The sequence below is a fragment of the Scylla paramamosain genome, chromosome 10, assembly GCF_035594125.1.
Source record: "Scylla paramamosain isolate STU-SP2022 chromosome 10, ASM3559412v1, whole genome shotgun sequence".
NCBI classification, from domain to species: Eukaryota; Metazoa; Arthropoda; class Malacostraca; order Decapoda; family Portunidae; genus Scylla; species Scylla paramamosain.
This window is the reverse complement of record NC_087160.1, coordinates 12,760,018-12,780,000: the sequence shown is the minus strand read 5'-3', so window position 1 is coordinate 12,780,000 and position 19,983 is coordinate 12,760,018. Positions and strand designations below refer to the sequence as shown.

The 19,983-nt window shown below is 40.8% G+C and overlaps 1 protein-coding gene across 7 annotated transcripts in view; it reads right to left on the bottom strand.

Annotated features, from left to right (window-relative positions):
* LOC135104242 (serine-rich adhesin for platelets-like) overlaps window positions 1–19,983 on the bottom strand; it is a 181,132-nt gene that overhangs the window by 128,075 nt on the left and 33,074 nt on the right. For all 7 annotated transcript variants that reach the window (XM_064011411.1, XM_064011416.1, XM_064011413.1 and 4 more), the window contains exon 2: window positions 16,507–16,639. In XM_064011411.1, coding sequence (XP_063867481.1) covers window positions 16,507–16,639 — 133 coding nt within the window. The remainder of the gene's footprint in view (window positions 1–16,506; window positions 16,640–19,983) is intronic.

Genomic DNA, 19,983 nt, shown 5'->3' with positions numbered 1-19,983 from the left:
AAACCATAAACTTCTGTTGAGTTCTGAGTATGCTAGAAGGAGGCATACAGACATTTTCTCCATTTTTTTTTATACAAATGTATTATTATCAACATCATCGTTTCAAAATTCGGAAAAACATAGTATAGACACCTCCATTGCACTTTCACCCATACTACTCATTCCCGGCTTAGAACTTTCAATAATACTATGATATCAAATGCACCTCTAAAGGTAAGGTTATGACAAACAGACGTGCTACATAGAGATAACGAGTAACTCCTAACAGGGCTAGGGTGGCAGGAGACAACGCAAGAGTTTCCATCACGACAGATTACTTGACAGCACCTTCTCGGCCTCCCAGCGCTCATGCTTAACATCCGGAGAGAAAGACAGATCCAGTGGAAAGGGCGGCACTCGGTGGGCGTGCTCGTTACAGAGAGCTATAGTACACATGATTTTTTGCGGTATGATAAGCGCCCTGACGATACTGTTCTGAGAGATCTGTAGAAAGGCAGCGTCTAGCATTTAAGAACTTAATCAGATAATGAAATTTCACGTGTACCCTCACAGCCTCACCTCTAACCTCACGCCTCACTGTAGCCTTATATTACTACGTTGGCACTACATCAAAACACCTTCCCCTGCACACTCACACCGAGGTATATATGGCAAGACATCAAAACTTACATTACACGCCCACTGACAACCCTGATAACACGGATCAACATTGCTAATGAGGGAGCTATGAAGTGCATCACGCCGCCATGACCGTTCAATCCATCGACACGTGCTGATTTTTCCTTTTTTTTTATTTCCCCAGCTGGAGGCAGCCTACGTAAAGACGGAGAGAACTGCCCACTAGTGTCGCTTGCTTATAACTGGTGTAAAGCTACGATGTTTCAGATCTCGATCAAAACCGCATCTACATGTTGGGCAGTGCTGCAGTATTCAGAAACTTTGTTCGATGGGGACTTACGCGGTCTTTCGCGGTCTTAAATCAAATTTTTAATCTGTAGAATACCATTTCTCCTCTTCTAAACCTAATCTTCTTTTCCTCACTGAACACAGGCATCTGAGGCAAATGACAGAAGCCCCTTTTCTGTTCCCTCCTACTTTCCCTATCCTCATTTTCAATCCAAAGCTGGATGTTGCGTTTATGTGCGCAACGACTTAACCTGCTTTCGTGCCCACGCTCTTGAATCTTCCGAGTTTTCCACCATCTGGCTACGACTACAAAGTCACTCTCAAACTAAATTTATATGGGCTGTATACCTCTCACCTAACTCCAACTTCAAAGAAATTCTTTGACTACTTATCTTCCAAAGTGGAGCACATTCTGACTCTCTTCCCTCTTGCGGGAGATCTCCATTACTAGAGACTTCAATGTTCATCACCAGCTTTGGCTTTCCTCTCCCTTTACTGACCATCTTGGTGAACTAATCTTTAACTCTGATATTCTCCACGACCTAGAGTAATTGGTGCAACACCCTACTCGTATTCCTGACCGCCTTTGAGATACGCCCAGCATTCTTGACCTTTTCCTAACTTCCAATCTTCCTTTTGCTGTTACCCTATCTTCTCCATTGGGCTCCTCTGATCACAATATCATATCTGTATCTTGTCCTATCGCTCCAATCCCTCCTCAGGATCCCCCTAAGCAGAGGTGCCTCTGTCGTTTTCCCTCTGCTAGTTTGGGTAACCTGAGGAGGTATTTTGCCGATTTTCCTTGGAATGACTACTGCTTCCGTGTCAGAGACCCGTCTCTGTGTGCCGGGCGCATAATGGAGGTGATAGTGTCTGGCATGGAGGCGTACATTCCTCACTCTTTTTCTCGACCTAAACCTTCCAAACCTTGGTTTAACACAGCCTTTTCTCGTGCTATACATGATATAGAGGTGGTCCACAAAAGGTACTTGAGCCTTCCATCACTAGAACCTCATGCCTTTTATAATTCTGCCCGGAACCACGCCAAGTCTGTTCTCCAACTAGCCAAAAACTCCATTAATAGAAAGTGTCAAAATCTTTCAAGATCTAACTCCCTTCGTGACTTCTGGCATCTAGCCAAAAACATCTTCAGTAACTTTGCTTCTTCTTCTTTCCCTCCTTTAATTCAGCCAGATGGCACCACTGCTATCACATCTATCTTTAAAGCTGAACTCTTCGCTCAAACCTTTGCTAAAAACTCTACCTTGGATGATTCAGGACTTATTCCTACCTCTCCTCCACCTTCTGACTACTTCATGCTACCTATTAAAATTCTTCGCAATGATGTTTTCCATGCCCTCGCTGTCCTAAACACTCGGAAGGCTCATCGATCTGATGGGGTCCCTCCTATTGTTCTGCAAAACTGCGCCTCCATTCTTGCAACTTGCCTGGTCAAACTCTTTCAACTCTGTCTGTCAACATCTACCTTTCCTCCGTGCTGGAAGTTTGCCTACATTCAGCCTGTTCCATAAGAAAGGGTGACCGTTGTAATCCCTCAAATTACCGTCCTATTGCTTTAATTTCCTATCTAAAGTTTTTTTTTTTTTTAAATCTATCCTCAATAGGAAGATCCTTAAACATCTATCACTTCACAAATTCTATCTGATTGCCAATGTGAGTTCCGTCAAGGCCGCTCTACTGGTGATCTTCTGGCTTTCCTTACTGGGTCTTGTTCATCCTCTTTTAGAGATTTTGGTGAAACTTTTGATGTTGCCTTAGACATATCAAAAGCTTTTGATAGAGTCTGGCACAAAGCTTTGATTTGCAAATTACCCTCCTACGGCTTCTATCCTTTTCTCAGTAAATTTATCTTAAGTCCCCTTTCTGACCGTTCTATTCCTGCTGTGGTAGACAGTCACTGTTGTTCTCCTAAATCTATTAACAATGGTGTTCCTCAGGGTTCTGTCCTGTCACCCACTTTCTTCCTATTATCCATCAATGATCTTCTAAACCAAACTTCTTGTCCTATCCATTCCTACGCTGATGATACTATCCTGCACTTTATCACGTTTTTTGCAGACGTCCAACGCTTCAGGAAGTAAACAGTTCATCCAGGGATGCCACAGAACGCCTGACTTCTGATCTCTCTAAAATTTATGATTGGGACAGAGCAAACTTGGTATTGTCCAATGCCTCAAAAACTCAATTCCTTCATCTATCAATTCGACACAACCTTCCACACAACTTTCCCCCCTTTTTCAATGACACTTAACTGTTAACTTCTACACTGAACATCCTCCGTCTGCTCTTTACTTATAATCTAAACTGGAAATTTCACATCTCATCTATAGCTAAAACAGCTTTTATGAAGTTGGGTGTTCTGAGACGTCTCCACCAGTTTTCTCACCATGCCAGCTGCCAAGTCTGTACAGGGACCTTATTCGTCCATGTATGGAGTATGCTTCACATGTCTGGGAGGGTTCCACTCATACTGCTCTTCTAGACAGGGTAGAATCAAAAGTTTTTCGTCTCATCAACTTCTCTCCTCTAACTGCCTCTCTTCAGCCTCTTTCTCATCGCCGCAATGTTGCATCTTTTGCTATCTTTTAGCGCTACTTTCATGCTAACTGCTCCTCTGATCTTGCTAACTACATGTTTCCCCTCATCCTGCGGCCTAGCTGCACAAGACGTTCTTCTTTCTCTCATCCCTATTCTGTCCAGCTCTCTAATGTAAGAGTTAACCAGTATTCTTAATCATTCATTCCTTTCTCTGGTAAACTCTGGAACTCCCTGCCTGCTTCTGTATTTCCACCTTCCCATGACTTGAATTCCTTCAGAAAGGACGTTTCAAGACACTTACCTTTTTATTTTTTATTTATTTATTTTTTTATTTTCATTGCCCTTGGCCAATGTCCCCTCCTACAAAAAAAAAAGATTTAAAGAAAATACACACACACACACACACACACACACACACATATATATATATATATATATATATATATATATATATATATATATATATATATATATATATATATATATATATATATATATATATATATATATATATATATATATATATATATATATATATATATATATATATATATATATATATATATATATATATATATATATATATATATATACTCGTATATATAAAGACATTTCTCCTGAAGTTGCGATAATAATGATAAAGGTGGTGGTAGTGGTGGTGGTGGTGGTGATAACGACAACATATCAAACACTCAATACCTCCAACCACACAGCTAAGACAAGCACACCAGGACTCAGGCTCACAAACGAAAGTGCCTCGAGTCCCGCGTGTCCGCCCGGCCCCACACACTGTCCATGCAGATCAGGACAGCACCAGCAAGATTCCCGTCACGCATCGCTGACGCCACCCGAGACCACCGCGCGTATACACCCACACAGTATACACTTCAGTTTGATTTGAAAGAGAATTCCAAGCGCCGGGCGAGAACAAGCCAGGCGGAAGAGAAACCAACAGCACAGCAGAAGAATCGCCGTAAACACATTTGGCTACACCCACCAAAACTTACACTACACCCTCCTCTCCCGTCCCACTCCCATTTCTTGCAATTGTAGCAGCGCCGACGTTAATGATACCAAGAATAAATCGACAGCCATTTGTTTCCGTCGCGAGCAGCAACAATTGGAACACAGTACTTTGTGTTGTGGATTGAAATAAAATAAGAGTCCTTCATCTTTCAAAGCGTGTTTAGCATTTACATGAAAGGACACTCGAGTTAAGCAGAGTTACACAGGACCCTCCATGCATAAACAACACTCACAAAACATTACACTACTGTTTAAACTCACATTACGATGCAATATGACCCACAGCTTACTAGGTACATTCACTGCTATTGATGGTGTGTGTGTGTGTGTGTGTGTGTGTGTGTGTGTGTGTGTGTGTGTGTGTGTGTGTGTGTGTGTGTGTGTAAGTAAAGAAAATATTTATTACTAACAGTATTACATAATGTTTAATATATATATATATATATATATATATATATATATATATATATATATATATATATATATATATATATATATATATATACACACACACACACACACACACACACACACACACACACACACACACACACACACACGTTAGCTACGGTCCGTCGAGAGCTCCGTGATGGACATTTTATATACAATGTATTAGAGAGAGTGTTAACTAACAAGAACTTAATGACAAACGTTATGACAGTCTGACAAATAATAATAATAATAATAATGATAATAATAATAATAATAATAATAATAATAATAATAATAATAATAATTATAATAATAATAATAACAGTAATAACAATAGTATTAATGATGATTATAACAATAATAATAATAATAATAATAATAATAATAATAATAATAATAATAATAATAATAATAATGATAATATATCAAATCACAGCATTAATAACATGAAAATCACAGATTTTGTAGGTTAAGTAAATAATTCTTTATCTCTAGTTTATATCTGAACTCACTAGCAATTGTTAGAAGAACTTATTTTTCAAGAGGCAAACTAATGAATAATTTTGGTTCAAAACTTATTACACTGTTTTTAAATAATATTGTTCCAAATACTGAACAAATTAGTTTGACATTATTATTTCTATTGTGAGTAACATTTTCTACCAATTTGAATATTGTATTATGTCCCAGACTTTTAAAGATGTGCCATGTAAAATAGAGTATAAGAAAGATTTATCATTGCTTCAGTTGTCAAGTTATTACGAATTCTATAAAAAAATGCCAGTTATCTTAGAGAGCTATACACATTTGATCATGGTGGTATTTTCAATTTAAAGTTTTCATCTGTAGTAACTGCAAGAAATTTTGCGTAAGCAACTTGTTTTATGGTTTCACCTACTAGTAATACAGGAGAAATGAAGTTTTCATGAATCTATTCTGAAAAGAATACATCTTTTTTTTTTATTAAACATTGAGTTTTCGGTTATTTTGCCTGAATCCATAGTTTTACATTATTTAGTTCTGAAACTACGTTCGTACGAATTGCATCTAAGTTTTTATCCTAGAGCAATAGGGTAATGTCATCTGCATACATCATGAAATTAGGTTTTATGCTAGCATTTACAATGTCATTGATATATATCAAAAAAAGTATCGGACCCAGTACAGAACCTTGTGGTAAGCCTTTAGATATATTTTTTAATGGAGGATAAATTTCATTACAAAATACACTGTTTTCTGCAATTAAGAGAGCTCTGAAATAATTTTAATGGTATACACCTGATTCCTAATTATTCTATTTTTTTTTTTTTTCAAGTAAAATGTTATGATCTAACCTGTCAAAAGCTATTGATAAATCTATAAAAATACATATGACGAATAATTTCTCTTCAAAACAAGTGTATACATTGTTAACAATGTGTAGTATTGCTGACTCAGTGGAGTGATGTGGTCTAAAGCTATGTTGGTGTTCTGCCAAAAGATTGTTAACATCTAAATAATTATCGTGTTCTGCCAAAAGATTGTTAACATCTAAATAATTATCGTGTTCTGCCAAAAGATTGTTAACTTCTAAATAATTTATCAGGCGAAAGGAGATTTTCTCAAAAATTTTATTGAAGGCAGGAGATATGGAAACGAGGCGATAACTGTTTATGTTACCTCTGTCCCCTGACTTTAATAAGGGAATCACTTTGACATAATTTAGTTTGTCTGGGAAAGTACCAGTCTTCAAGAAGATATTTATTATATGTGTAAGAGGAGCGCATATTGAGGAGGAAGAATGTTTAGGTATAATGTGGGGCATGCCATCATAACAGAAGTATTGTGTAAAATTGTACCTTCTTTTTTTAAATACTGGAGATTCTTTAGAATAAATCTAATGTTCATATCAGCTATTGCTACGGTACTGTAATTCCACAAGGAAATGTCAAAAGAAATATAATCTGATTTCGGAAAGTTTATTGACCTATTGCATAGGTTGAATTCATTTACATCATTAATCACTGATATAATTTCCATCATTAATACCAAAAGGAGTAAAATTTTCTACATTACGAGTTGAAACAGGAGAGTAAAGGACAGATAGTAATAACTCGTCACTTAATGAAGCAAACGGAAGGTCGTAACAATGGTTTACTCGTTCCCATGTTATATAATATATATACAGAAAACAACATTACTACTTAACTACTGTTTGCGACGGTTCCTTGTGCTTTTTTTTTTATGTAGGAAGGACACTGGCCAAGGGCAACAAAAATCTAATAAAAAAAATGCCCACTGAAATGCTAGTCCCATAAAAGGATCAAAGCAGTGGTCAAAAATTGATGAATAAGTGTCTTGAAACCTCCCTCTTGAAGGAATTCAAGTCATAGGAAGGTGGAAATACAGAAGCAGGCAGGGAGTTCCAGAGTTTACCAGAGAAAGGGATGAATGATTGAGAATACTGGTTAACTCTTGCGTTAGAGAGGTGGGCATAATAGGGGTGAGAGAAAGAAGAAAGTCTTGTGCAGCGAGGCCGCGTAAGGAGGGGAGGCATGCAGTTAGCAAGATCAGAAGAGCAGTTAGCATGAAAATAGCGGTAGAAGACAGCTAGATATGCAACATTGCGGCGGTGAGAAAGAGGCTGAAGACAGTCAGGTTAGAGGAGAGGAGTTGATGAGACGAAAAGCTTTTGATTCCACCCTGTCTAGAAGAGCAGTATGAGTGGAACCCTCCCAGACATGTGAAGCATACTCCATACATGGACGGATAAGGCCCTTGTACAGAGTTAGCAGCTGGGGAGGTGAGAAAAACTGGCGGAGACGTCTCAGAACACCTAACTTCATAGAAGCTGTTTTAGCTAGAGATGAGATGTGAAGTTTCCAGTTCAGATTATAAGTAAAGGACAGACCGAGGATGTTCAGTGTAGAAGAGAAGAGAAGGAGACAAGAGAAGAAGACAGTTGAGTGTCACTGAAGAAGAGGGGATAGTTGTCTGGAAGGTTGTGTCGAGTTGATAGATGGAGGAATTGAGTTTTTGAGGCATTGAACAATACCAAGTTTGCTCTGCCCCAATCAGAAATTTTAGAAAGATCAGAAGTCAGGCGTTCTGTGGCTTCCCTGCGTGATATGTTTACCTCCTGAAGGGTTGGACGTCTATGAAAAGACATGGAAAAGTGCAGGGTGGTATCATCAGCGTAGGAGTGGATAGGACAAGAAGTTTGGTTTAGAAGATCATTAATGAATAATAAGAAGAGAGTGGGTGACAGGACAGAACCCTGAGGAACACCACTGTTAATAGATTTAGGAGAAGAACAGTGACCATCTACCACAGCAGCAATAGAACGGTCAGAAAGGAAACTTGAGATGAAGTTACAGAGAGAAGGATAGAAACCCTAGGAGGGTAGTTTGGAAATCAAAGCTTTGTGCCAGACTGTATCAAAAGCTTTTGATATGTCCAAGGCAACAGCAAAAGTTTCACCAAAGTCTCTAAAAGAGGATGACCAAGACTCAGTAAGGAAAGCCAGAAGATCACCAGTAGAGCGGCCTTGACGGAACCCATACTGGCGATCAGATAGAAGGTTGTGAAGTGATAGATGTTTAAGAATCTTCCTGTTGAGGATAGATTCAAAAACTTTAGATAGGCAGGAAATTAAAGCAATAGGACGGTAGTTTGAGGGATTAGAACGGTCACCCTTTTTAGGAACAGGTTGAATGTAGGCAGACTTCCAGCAAGAAGGAAAGGTGGATGTTGACTGACAGAGCTGAAAGAGTTTGACTAGGCAAGGTGCAAGCACGGAGACACAGTTTCGGAGAACAATAGGAGGGACCCCATCAGGTCCATAAGCCTTCCGAGGGTTTAGGCCAGCGAGGGCATGGAAAACATCATTGCGAAGAATTTTAATAGGTGGCATGAAGTAGTCAGAATGTGGAGGAGAGGGAGGAACAAGCCCAGAATCGTCCAAGGTAGAGTTTTTAGCAAAGGTTTGAGCAAAGAGTTCAGCTTTAGAAATAGATGTGATAGCAGTGGTGTCATCTGGTTGAAATAGAGGAGGGAAAAAAGAAGAAGCAAAGTTATTGGAGATATTTTTGGCTAGATGCCAGAAATCACGAGGGGAGTTAGATCTTGAAAGGTTTTGACATTTTCTGTTAATGAAGGAGTTTTTGGCTAGTTGGAGAACAGACTTGGCATGGTTCCGGGCAGAAATATAAAGTGCATGAGATTCTGGTGACGGAAGGCTTAAGTACCTTTTGTGGGCCACCTCTCTATCATGTATAGCACGAGAACAAGCTGTGTTAAACCAAAGTTTAGAAGGTTTAGGACGAGAAAAAGAGTGAGGAATGTATGCCTCCATGCCAGACACTATCACCTCTGTTATGCGCTCAGCACACAAAGACGGGTCTCTGACACGGAAGCAGTAGTCATTCCAAGGAAAATCAGCAAAATACCTCCTCAGGTCCCCCCAACTAGCAGAGGCAAAACGCCAGAGGCACCTTCGCTTAGGGAGATCCTGAGGAAGGATTGGAGTGATAGGACAAGATAAAGATATGAGATTGTGATCGGAGGAGCCCAACGGAGAAGAAAGGGTGACAGCATAAGCAGAAGGATTAGAGGTCAGGAAAAGGTCAAGAATGTTGGGCGTATCTCCAAGACGGTCAGGAATACGAGTAGGGTGTTGCACCAATTGCTCTAGGTCATGGAGGATAGCAAAGTTGAAGGCTAGTTCACCAGGCTGGTCAGTGAAGGGAGAGGAAAGCCAAAGCTGGTGGTGAACATTGAAGTCTCCAAGAATGGAGATCTCTGCAAAAGGGAAGAGGGTCAGAATGTGCTCCACTTTGGAAGTTAAGTAGTCAAAGAATTTCTTATAGTCAGAGGAGTTAGGTGAGAGGTATACAGCACAGATAAATTTAGTATGAGAGTGACTCTGTAGTCGTAGCCAGATGGTGGAAAACTCGGAAGATTCAAGATCGTGGGCACGAGAGCAGGTTACGTCATTGCGCACATATACGCAGCATCCAGCTTTGGATCGAAAATTAGGATAGAGAAAGTAGGAGGGAACAGAAAAGGGGCTACTGTCAGTTGCCTCAGACACCTGAATTTCAGTGAGGAAAAGAAGATGAGGTTTAAAAGAGGAGAGGTGGTGTTCTACAGATTGAAAATTAGATCTTAGACCGCGAATGTTGCAGAAGTTAATGAAGAAAAAGTTGAGGGGGGTGTCATGACACTTAGGGTCGTCGACAGAAAGGCAGTCCGACCTGGGGGACATTTATGGTCCCCTCCCCAGATGGGGACTCCGAGGCTGGTGTAGGAGTCGCCATGATGATTTTAAAATTTTTGAGTGAAGGGTGTGTGTGTTATTAGGTGCTTGTAGTTTTGTGTGGAGGAAGAGAGTTGTCTTTTGAGGGCAGGCTGTGACTGCCCCCTTGTGTTGTGAGACACAAAGGGAAACGTTCAGTGAGGTCACAGCTGGGTTTAATGATAAGTTCACAGCACCCCCTGAACAGTGCTTTAGACTTCACTGGGAGTAATTATCGTTTCGGCAGGTGTCTACTGCCTCCTCCTGGAGGCAGTAGACACTCCAGGCTATTGGTGCTGCTGTGCAGCACCAATAGCCACACTCACGTCACTAGCAGACCCATCACCAACCGTGTTGCCCGCAGCCACCGCATCCCTCCCGTCACCAGGGGACAAGAACGGTACACTAGACGCACCAGACGCAGCGGTGGCGGCAGTAGGAGACTGTGGAAGTAACAGTGGCAGCAGGAGAGAGGGCACCTGACCTTCCTCCAACACCGGCACCAATGACTGCCGGATCGCCAGCAGCACCAGGCCTAGGATGTGCCATGACTTCATCATTAGTGCCTTTCATCAACACGTCATCCCTGGAGTCCACCGGCTGTTGAGTCGTTCTCTCCTTGACGATCAACTTAGTATGACGGAAGGAAGAATTTTCCCCGCATCCTTGGCTTGCGTCAATAAAGGAAATTGGATCTTCTTAATTTCTTGTGATGCCAGGGACAGGTCTTCGTTGATAAAGATGCCTGTCCCCTTGAGCTTCCTAGAGTTTCGAAGCACCGCTTTACGTTCACCGAACCATTACAACCGAACCTTACAATGATTGTTAGAGTTCCCAAAGTACGAGCAACTGGACCCATCCGGTGTACTCGTTTAAGTTTCATAGGTGGTAATTGCAGCTTCTCTTGTAGCAACTTACTTCGAAACTATTTGTGATGTTTCCTCCCAAGTTTCGTCATCGGGCTGTGTGCGTGCGTGCGTGCGTGCGTGCGTGCGTGCGTGCGTGCGTGCGTGCGTGTGTGTGTGTGTGTGTGTGTGTGTGTGTGTGTGTGTGTGTGTGTGTGTGTGTGTGTGTGTGTGTGTGTGTGTGTGTGTGTGTGCTCTTCCTCTTATTTGTGTTCGAGAATCACACTAAAGATAAAAGAAAAGAAAGTGAAAACAAAAGAAAGGATAAGAAACGAAAAAAAAAAAAATAGCTAAATGGTTTATCCAGGCAAAGAGATGTAAATAAATAAAGTAAAGGAGCTTAATAACATGCACACGATTACGACAAAAAATAATATTATAGAGCATCACACAAGTCTCATCAGTCCATAAAAATCACTATTTATCTTCATTACCTAATAACTTGTCATTAACTTCGCGTGGCCCAATTACAGCGTGATTAGCCAATTTGCGGTTATGAAAGAAATGTGTGTGGGTTAAAAAAAAAAAAAAAAGGGGGGGTGGGGAAACACCAACATTCATAATTTTCAGTCGGTCAACATGCAAATCTTCCAGCTGACATTTTAGTGGATGAGGAAAGGACGAATTAAAAATAATGTCAGGAAAATTACACGCGTAACAGAACGGGGAGCTTAAAAAAGAAGAAGAAAGAAATAAGAGAAGAAAAATAAAGAGCAGTGAACAGGGACAGGCGGACCAAAGAACAAAGGGAAAAAAAAAAAAAAAGAAAGGAAAAAAAAGTCACAGAGAATGAACTTACACAGGACGATATTCAAGGGACACTATTTTTTCACATGCATCCTCATACACTGTCTGTCCATTCACTCGTTCAGGCGCGCTTCTGCTGTTTCCGTTCATTTGTGTTGTTTTGTTTTTAGTGGTGATGGTGGTGGTGGTGGTGATGGCAGTGGTGGTGGTGGTGAGTATCGTGCTGCTGCTGTTGCATTTGATGTTGTTGTTGCTCCTGTTGCTACTAGTGTTATTATCATTCATGTTAATTTTGTTGTTGTTGCTGTTGTTGTTGTTGTTGTTGTTGTTGTTGTTGTTGTTGCAGCAGCTGCTACTGCTGTTCTTTTTGATGTTATTGTTCTTCTTACTGTTGTTGTTACTGTTGTTACTACTGCTTTTGTTGTTGCTGATACTTTTGCTTTTGACATTATTGTTCTTATTGTTGCTATTATTGTGGATTTTGTAGTTACGAATATTAATAATCCTATTGCTTTCACTGACGTTATTACAATTGTTGTTGTTGTTGTTGTTGTTGTTGTTGTTGTTGTTGCGCCTGCTGTTGTTGTCGTTGTTGTTGTTGTCGTTGTTGTTGTTGTTGTTGTTGTTGTTGTTGTTGTTGTTGTTGTTGTTGTTGTTGAAGTAGTTGTTGTTGTTGTCATTGTTGTTGTTGTTGTTGTTGTTGTTGTTGTTGTTGTTGGTGGTGGTGGTGGTGGTGGTGGTGGTGGTATCAATGTTAATGTTAAAGTTGTTTTCCCATTGTTGTGGTTGTTAATGTTCCTATTGATGTAGTTATAGGTAATTCTGTTACTGCAGTTGTTATAAATGTGTGTTCCTGCTGCTGGTGCTGATGTCATTGCTGCAATTTTGAGCCAATATCAAACCCCTGAGATGATAAAAATTGACCGTAATATGTCACATAACATCATTCCTTCAATAACTCAATTCCTTCATCCACTCAGACGTGTCCTCCCATACAACTGCATGACGCCCTCCCTGCTCCTTCTTCCATAACTTCCAATCTTTCGCGGTAACTTCATCTCCACGCCAATCTGAAGACGTCCCTCACTTCAACTCTTAAAAATAAACCAACAAAAAAAAATAAACCAATAAAACTATTTATATTGAACTTATACCGCTATCACGAGCGTTCGTTTGCGTTTCTCAGTCAGTTTGTCTTTTTAAGAGAACTGCTTCTTGAATGTGACAAACACCATTATTCTCATCTTCTCAAGGTTTACAGTTTCTCACTTTCACTCCTAAAAGTAAACTAACGACTAAAACTATATTAAACACCTTATTGCTATCATGAGTGCGTGTTTCTGTGTTTGTTTTTTTTTTTCTATAGAACTACCTTGTCTTATCGATTGTGACTATTATTCTCTTCCTCTCAAGGCTTCCAGTGTGGAGGTCACGGGCAGAGGCCACTCAAGACCAGGGCAAAGATGTTAATCAGTTATTGTCCTTTCCTGCGTCACTCACATTACTTCAACCGCCACCTTTCGTCACTGCCAAAATAGCGACGTGTTGTGCAAATATCAACGATTATCTTGCCAACTGCATACAATACAAAAAATCTATGAAAACGTATATACCTCCTGAATACATATAGTGGTAAAAATATATATTTCGTGCTACCTATTCTGGTGCAAATAACAAAAAGTTGTGGAATTTCTTTTCTGATTCATTCTATCATGTCGAAAAAAAAAAAAACACTTTTGAGAGGTAATGATTAAAATTAATACCTTCTCGTTAATTTTCTTTTATTTTAAAAGGTTATGATGAACCTTCTTCAGCAGAGTATCAAAATCACGAGAAATACGATGATATAAGATAACCATCACACTTTCTGTAACCCTTTGAATGCTGATGACACTGCGACACTTAAGTTAATTTGAGTAGCTACAGAAGCTTTTACTGAGATAACAACTGGACTACAGTCACTAAAAGTTTAAACAGTTCAATTACTCATTTTTCGTCAGTAGCAACTTTTAGAGCCACACCCTCAAACTGTACTAGACATTTTTACTAAAAAGAGAACCCATAGTATGTACTGAAAGAGTTCAACTGCCTATCACTCTGATGGAAACCTAATATCTCCCCTTAAGCCAACCACTGGCCTTTAAGATACGCCCTAAGACTCACCATACACACAGTAAGCCTTAATTAACCCACTTTCTCATCTCCATTCTTCTAAATAATCCCTCCCATAACTCATAACTCTTCCATGCCCCTCTCAGACATCCCCCTTAACAGACACTCTTTTAAAAGCCTCCCATCCCGTCTCATCTTCCCAGCCTCCATTCAGACTCATAACTCACCCTGGAGACACTCCACTACTCCGCTTCGTGGCCTCAAAAGCAAGTCACTCCTCTCTGTCGCTCGCTCCCCGCTGCTCTCAGCCTCTAACCACTCTCCCCCTTTCAACCTCCCGCAAACGCTCTCCCTGCCTCTCCCAGGACCGACAAACATCTCCCTCGCCTCCACACCTTCTGGATGACTTGCATTGATGAAACATTCCTCTCGTTACCTGCCATTTCCCACCTGCCTCACCTCACCTCACTTCACTCTCCCTGCCTCGCTTACTCAGCCACTATGGCTCGTCTACCTTGCCACCCTGCCATCCTTTCTCTCGTGCTTCCCTTGCCTCGTCTCTCCCCTTACCTTACTTACGCCGCCTCCACTCATAATGTAAGGAATTAGAGAGAATTTCGGAAAGGCAACCCACTCACGCATCTCAGGGAACGAGAGAGAGAAAGAGAGGTGTAATGTGCGATGTGTTGGGAGCAGGTCACTCTTACAGTAGCATATGTTTCTAAGAGAGAGAGAGAGAGAGAGAGAGAGAGAGAGAGAGAGAGAGAGAGAGAGAGAGAGAGAGAGAGAGAGAGAGAGAGAGAGAGAGAGAGAGAGAGAGAGAGAGAGAGAGAGAGAGAGAGAGAGAGAGAGAGTGGGAGGGAGCAAAAAACAGCCTTCTCCATCTCTCTCTCTCTCTCTCTCTCTCTCTCTCTCTCTCTCTCTCTCTCTCTCTCTCTCTCTCTCTCTCTCTCTCTCTCTCTCTATCACGCGCATCAATACACCTGCTGGGTCTAATTAGAAGAGACATTACACACACACACACACACACACACACACACACACACACACACACACACACACACACACACACACACACACACACACACACATTTTACAGGTAAATGATGGGTATTTAAGGTAGGCAGGGCAGAAAAAAACGGATGTGGGAGAGGAAACAGACACAGGTGAGGCAGAGAGAGAGAGAGAGAGAGAGAGAGAGAGAGAGAGAGAGAGAGAGAGAGAGAGAGAGAGAGAGAGAGAGAGAGAGAGAGAGAGAGAGAGAGAGAGAGAGAGAGAGAGAGAGAGAGAGAGAGAGAGCGTGGGATGATGAAGGGCAAATAGGCAAATAAAGAGTGTGAGGAGGAGTAAACGGGAGGCAGAGGCAGAGAGGGGAAAAGAGAGAAGAGGTGTGTGAATGAAAATAGCATAAATAGAAGGGAAGTGGAGGAAAAAATAGTGCGAGTGAATGAGAAAGTCTGTAGTGAGAGAATAAGAGAAGGGAAAAGGAATGATGGTTAAGGATGAGAGTAAAAGGGGTGTGTAAATGAGAATAGTACAAATAGAAGGGAAGAGAAGGAAGAGATGGCGTGAGGGAATGAGAGAGTCCCGAGTGAGAGGTTTAAAATAGAGAATGATGAGAAGGATGAAAGTAAAAGACCGAGGAAGTATGACGATAAGATATTGGTTAACTGCATGGCGGCAGAGACGAGAGAAAGAAAGAACGGGAAAGTATGAGGGAACTTAGGGTAGTGAGAGATGGACAGAATGGAATGGGAGAAAAGAGGAAAATGAAGGATGAAAAGAGGATAAAAGAAAGAAGACGGTGAAAGATCAAGACAAGGAAAAAAATATATAGCATGAGAAAAGAGTATGATAAATTAACACTGATCACAAAGGAAGACGATCAACAACAAACCGATTAGGGTAAAAAGAGGGAATAAGACAATATCAATAACGAAAAGAGTGAGCAGAATGTGAGAGAATGACAAGAGATGCTGGAAGTAATGAGAACATGGAAGAATGGCACTGATAGTGAAAGTGAAGACGAGTATGAGAGAATGACGGGGGGAGAGAGAGAGAGAGAGAGAGAGAGAGAGAGAGAGAGAGAGAGAGAGAGAGAGAGAGAGAGAGAGAGAGAGAGAGAGAGAGAGAGAGAGAGAGAGAGAGAGAGAGAGAGAGAGAGAGAAGGTATAAGAGAAAGTATGAGAGAATAAGAGAATGTGAGAGCGAAGAGCATGTAAGAGAAAACATCAATGATGATGAGTGAAGAGAAAGAAAGTATAAGAGAAAAACAGTGATGATAAGTAAAGAGATACTAAGAGAGAATAGCAGTGAAGATGAGAATAAGAAAAGTGTATAAAAGAACAACAGTGAAGTGGGAGCGAGGAAAAAGAGAGTAAGAGTGACTGTGCGAGTGGGACAGGTAGACAAGTCTTAGTTACAGCAGGAGAGAGAGAGAGAGAGAGAGAAAGAGAACAGGAGTCGCTGGAAATGAGAAGTGTGAGTGAAGTAATTAAAAAGTAGGAGTTACAGCAAAAGTGAGTAATAAAGCAGCGTTCATACCTGTGCCGTGAATGCCAGAGGTAAGTGTGTGTCTGATTTTGGAGAACGTTGTCCCTGACTCGGGGGCGTCCGTGCGGGCCCCTACCCCTGGAGCCCCCGCCTCCCCTCCGCCTCCATGCTCCGACGTCACCATCTGGGGAGAGGGAAAAATAAAATTGTGAAAAGAAGTTAAGCAAAATTAACAGAAAAACATGTTGAAAATTAAAGTAAAACACTCAACGCTTTGTGCAAACATGAGAGTCTTGCTTTCTGCCGAGATGTAAAGGAGGGCGATGTATATTAAAACTGTGTAGTGCTCTCCTCCTCCTCCTCCTCCTCCTCCTCCTTTTCCTTCTCCTCTTCTCTCTCCTCTCAAGCCCTCCTCTCCCTCCTCCTCTCCAGCCCTCCTCTCCTTCCTCCTCTCCAGTCCTCCTCTCGTTCCTCCTCTCCCTCCTCCTCTCCAGCCTTCCTCTCCAGCCTTCCTTCCAGTATCTTACCCGTTCCTCCCTCTGCCAGCCACTTACTTTTTTTTTCCCTCCATCTCTCATTCCCTGCCTTTCCTTCTATCACTTCCTCTTGATCTGTCCTTTCTCCTCTCTACTACTCCCTCCTTCTTCTCTACAACGCCCCTCCTTTCCTCCATCACTCCCATCTCTTCCCTGATATTCCCCTCCTTCTTTCCTCCAGCATTCCCTTCTCCGTTCCTTGTCTTTCCCTCCCTTCCACTCCTCCACGCCTCCCACAGCCTGTCATCTGGTCTTCGTCCTTTCATTTTTCATCCTTCTGCGGGAATTTCCCCCCACCACCTACTTTTTGTAATATTGCTGCTCTCTCTCTCTCTCTCTCTCTCTCTCTCTCTCTCTCTCTCTCTCTCTCTCTCTCTCTCTCTCTCTCTCTCTCTCTCTTGATCATATATCACTGAACTTCACCTCTTCTTTTCTTTTTTCTTTTCTCAGTTTCTTCTCTGTTACTGCTTCTCGTCCATTTCCACATTAGCGTTACCTTTCTCTTCCCTAATCCTTCCCTCATCTCCACTAACACGATTTCACCACCTCCTCTTCCTCCCCCTCCTCCTCCTCCTTCTTCTCTCTTCATCTCCTCCCCTCCCGTCGCTGCCTTCATCCCATTCTAGCCTCCCATTAAGCTAACCATCCCACTCCTACTCCATTACCTCCTCCTCCTCCTCCTCCTCCTCCTCCTCCTCCTCCTCCTCCTCCTCCTCTTCCTCTCCATCTGCTTGTGCGTCTCTTTCCATTATGGCTCAACACTCCTCTTTTCTCTTCCTTTTCTTCTTCTTCTTCTTCTTTTTCTTCTTCTTTTTCTTCTCCTCCTCCTCCTCCTCCTCCTCCTCCTCCTCCTCCTCCTCCTCCTCCTCCTCCTCCTCCTCCTCCTCCTCCTCCTTTTCCTTCTCCTTCTCTTTCTCCTTCTCCTTCTTCTCCTCCTCCTCCCTATTTATCAACTCTCTCTCTCTCTCTCTCTCTCTCTCTCTCTCTCTCTCTCTCTCTCTCTCTCTCTCTCTCTCTCTCTCTCTCTCTCTCTCTCTCTCTCTCTCACGAACTCCAATGTTATGTTTTCTCGCACTTCCTCCTCCACGTGCTCTTCTTTTTCTTCCTCCTCCTACTCCTTCTCCTCCTCCCTCTCTTCTACGAACTCCAACATTGTGTCTTTTGCACTTTCCTCCTCCTCCTCCTTCTCCTTAAAAGTAGCTCAAGCAATTGATTTCAAGACGAAGGGCGTGATGCATGACGTCATTCATCTTTCACGCCTGTTGTCATCATAAAAACACGTTCAAACATGAATATTTTCTTGCTATCATGGCCTGCGCGTTTTTACAATTACACTTGTTTTTACCCATTAAATTACTGTTGCTTCTTTATATTATTTTTTTTTGTTATTATTATTATTATTATTATTATTATTATTATTATTATTATTATTATTATTATTATTATTATAATTTATTTTTTTTTTTTTTTATTATCATTATTATTATTATCTTTCTTGTTTCTGTTGTTGTTGTTGTTTTTGTTGATAATGTTGTTGTTGTACTATACTAGACTTTGTTTATCGCCAACCGTTAATGAAGTTCCCATGTTTCTTTCCTGCTGAGGAATTGACTGAGTAGAGCAGACTTTTTATTTCACGTTAGGAAGACTGAAAGGTACAAGGGCATGGAAAAGGCCGACAGAAAATTCCCGCTTACGTGCCTCTCCCAGAAGGCCAATTAAGTCCCAGAGATGTCTTGATACTCCTCGCTGTTGAATCTCATTCACTCCTTATTCATAAAGGAATAAATAATAAACAGTAAAGACTTTAATTGTATTCTTGTGTACCTCGTGTGTTTCTCTGCCAAACAACGAACTGGCTGATTAAATTAACAGATTAATTGAAACAAAACTGGTAAATGTCGCTTAACATCGAGAAATGCACGGCCACGTAAATTGGTGAGTGCAGCCTGAATTTTTGCTACTTCATGCAGGATCAGGTGCTCGTTAGGGACAAGCAGGAAAAATCACCGGAGTTCTCATTAGAGGTCGCTTAAAAAGTAGTGGCCAATGAACAGCCAACACAGGGAGAGGAAACGTAATTATACGATTAATTCACAGGTGTTTTGACGTCACGTCGCTGGATTAAAAAAAAAAATTATGTGCATGATTTAACGGAATTTTTAATTTTCATTCTCGGACACACACGCAGAAAGGTCGATGATAGATATATTCTATAAAGGATTAAAAAAAAAATGTCAGTAATAGTGTACTTTAAAGAGATTTAAGTTTAAATTTCCAATCAGAAAAATCAGAAAAAAAATCGATGATTGCTTATTCTTGAGGGAATTTTAATGAAAGAGGTCGTCGATAAAATGCATAATTTAACGAATTACTTTTACTTTACATCACTTAAAAAAAAAGTCGATGACAGTCATAATTTACATGCACAAGAATTTATACTTTCACATTGCTGGACATGAAATAAAAAAAAAAAGTGAGGTCCTATACAGTCAAGTCTTCGAGGCCGCGATTAGAACAACTCAATTCGCTTCCAGTAATCTGAAGGAAAAAAAAAAAAAAAAAAAAAAAACGAGCAAAACGAACTGCACACAAGATACAGTCACGGATCAACACCACAACTAGACCAGGCATTATGTGATTTATCGTGTGGCGCAGGCTTACTTGGATCTGACGTGTTCCCTCCCCACGCGGGATGACGAGCAGGGGATGCTCACGCCAAGTATTTTGATCCTCCAACAGAATCAACAACAATAATTGATCCTCCAACAGAATCAACAACAATAATTATAATAATAATAATTATAATAATAATAACAATAATAATATTCGTTCAAGGTAAAACCAAATGTATTGAATAAAAAGAAATAAATAAATAACAAAAAAATTTAAAAGTAATAATCACGTGAAATAAGAAAAGGATTTGTATATGTGAATGAAAAAAAAAAAATAGCTATCTATTTATCTACACTTACATGTTTCTATATATGTC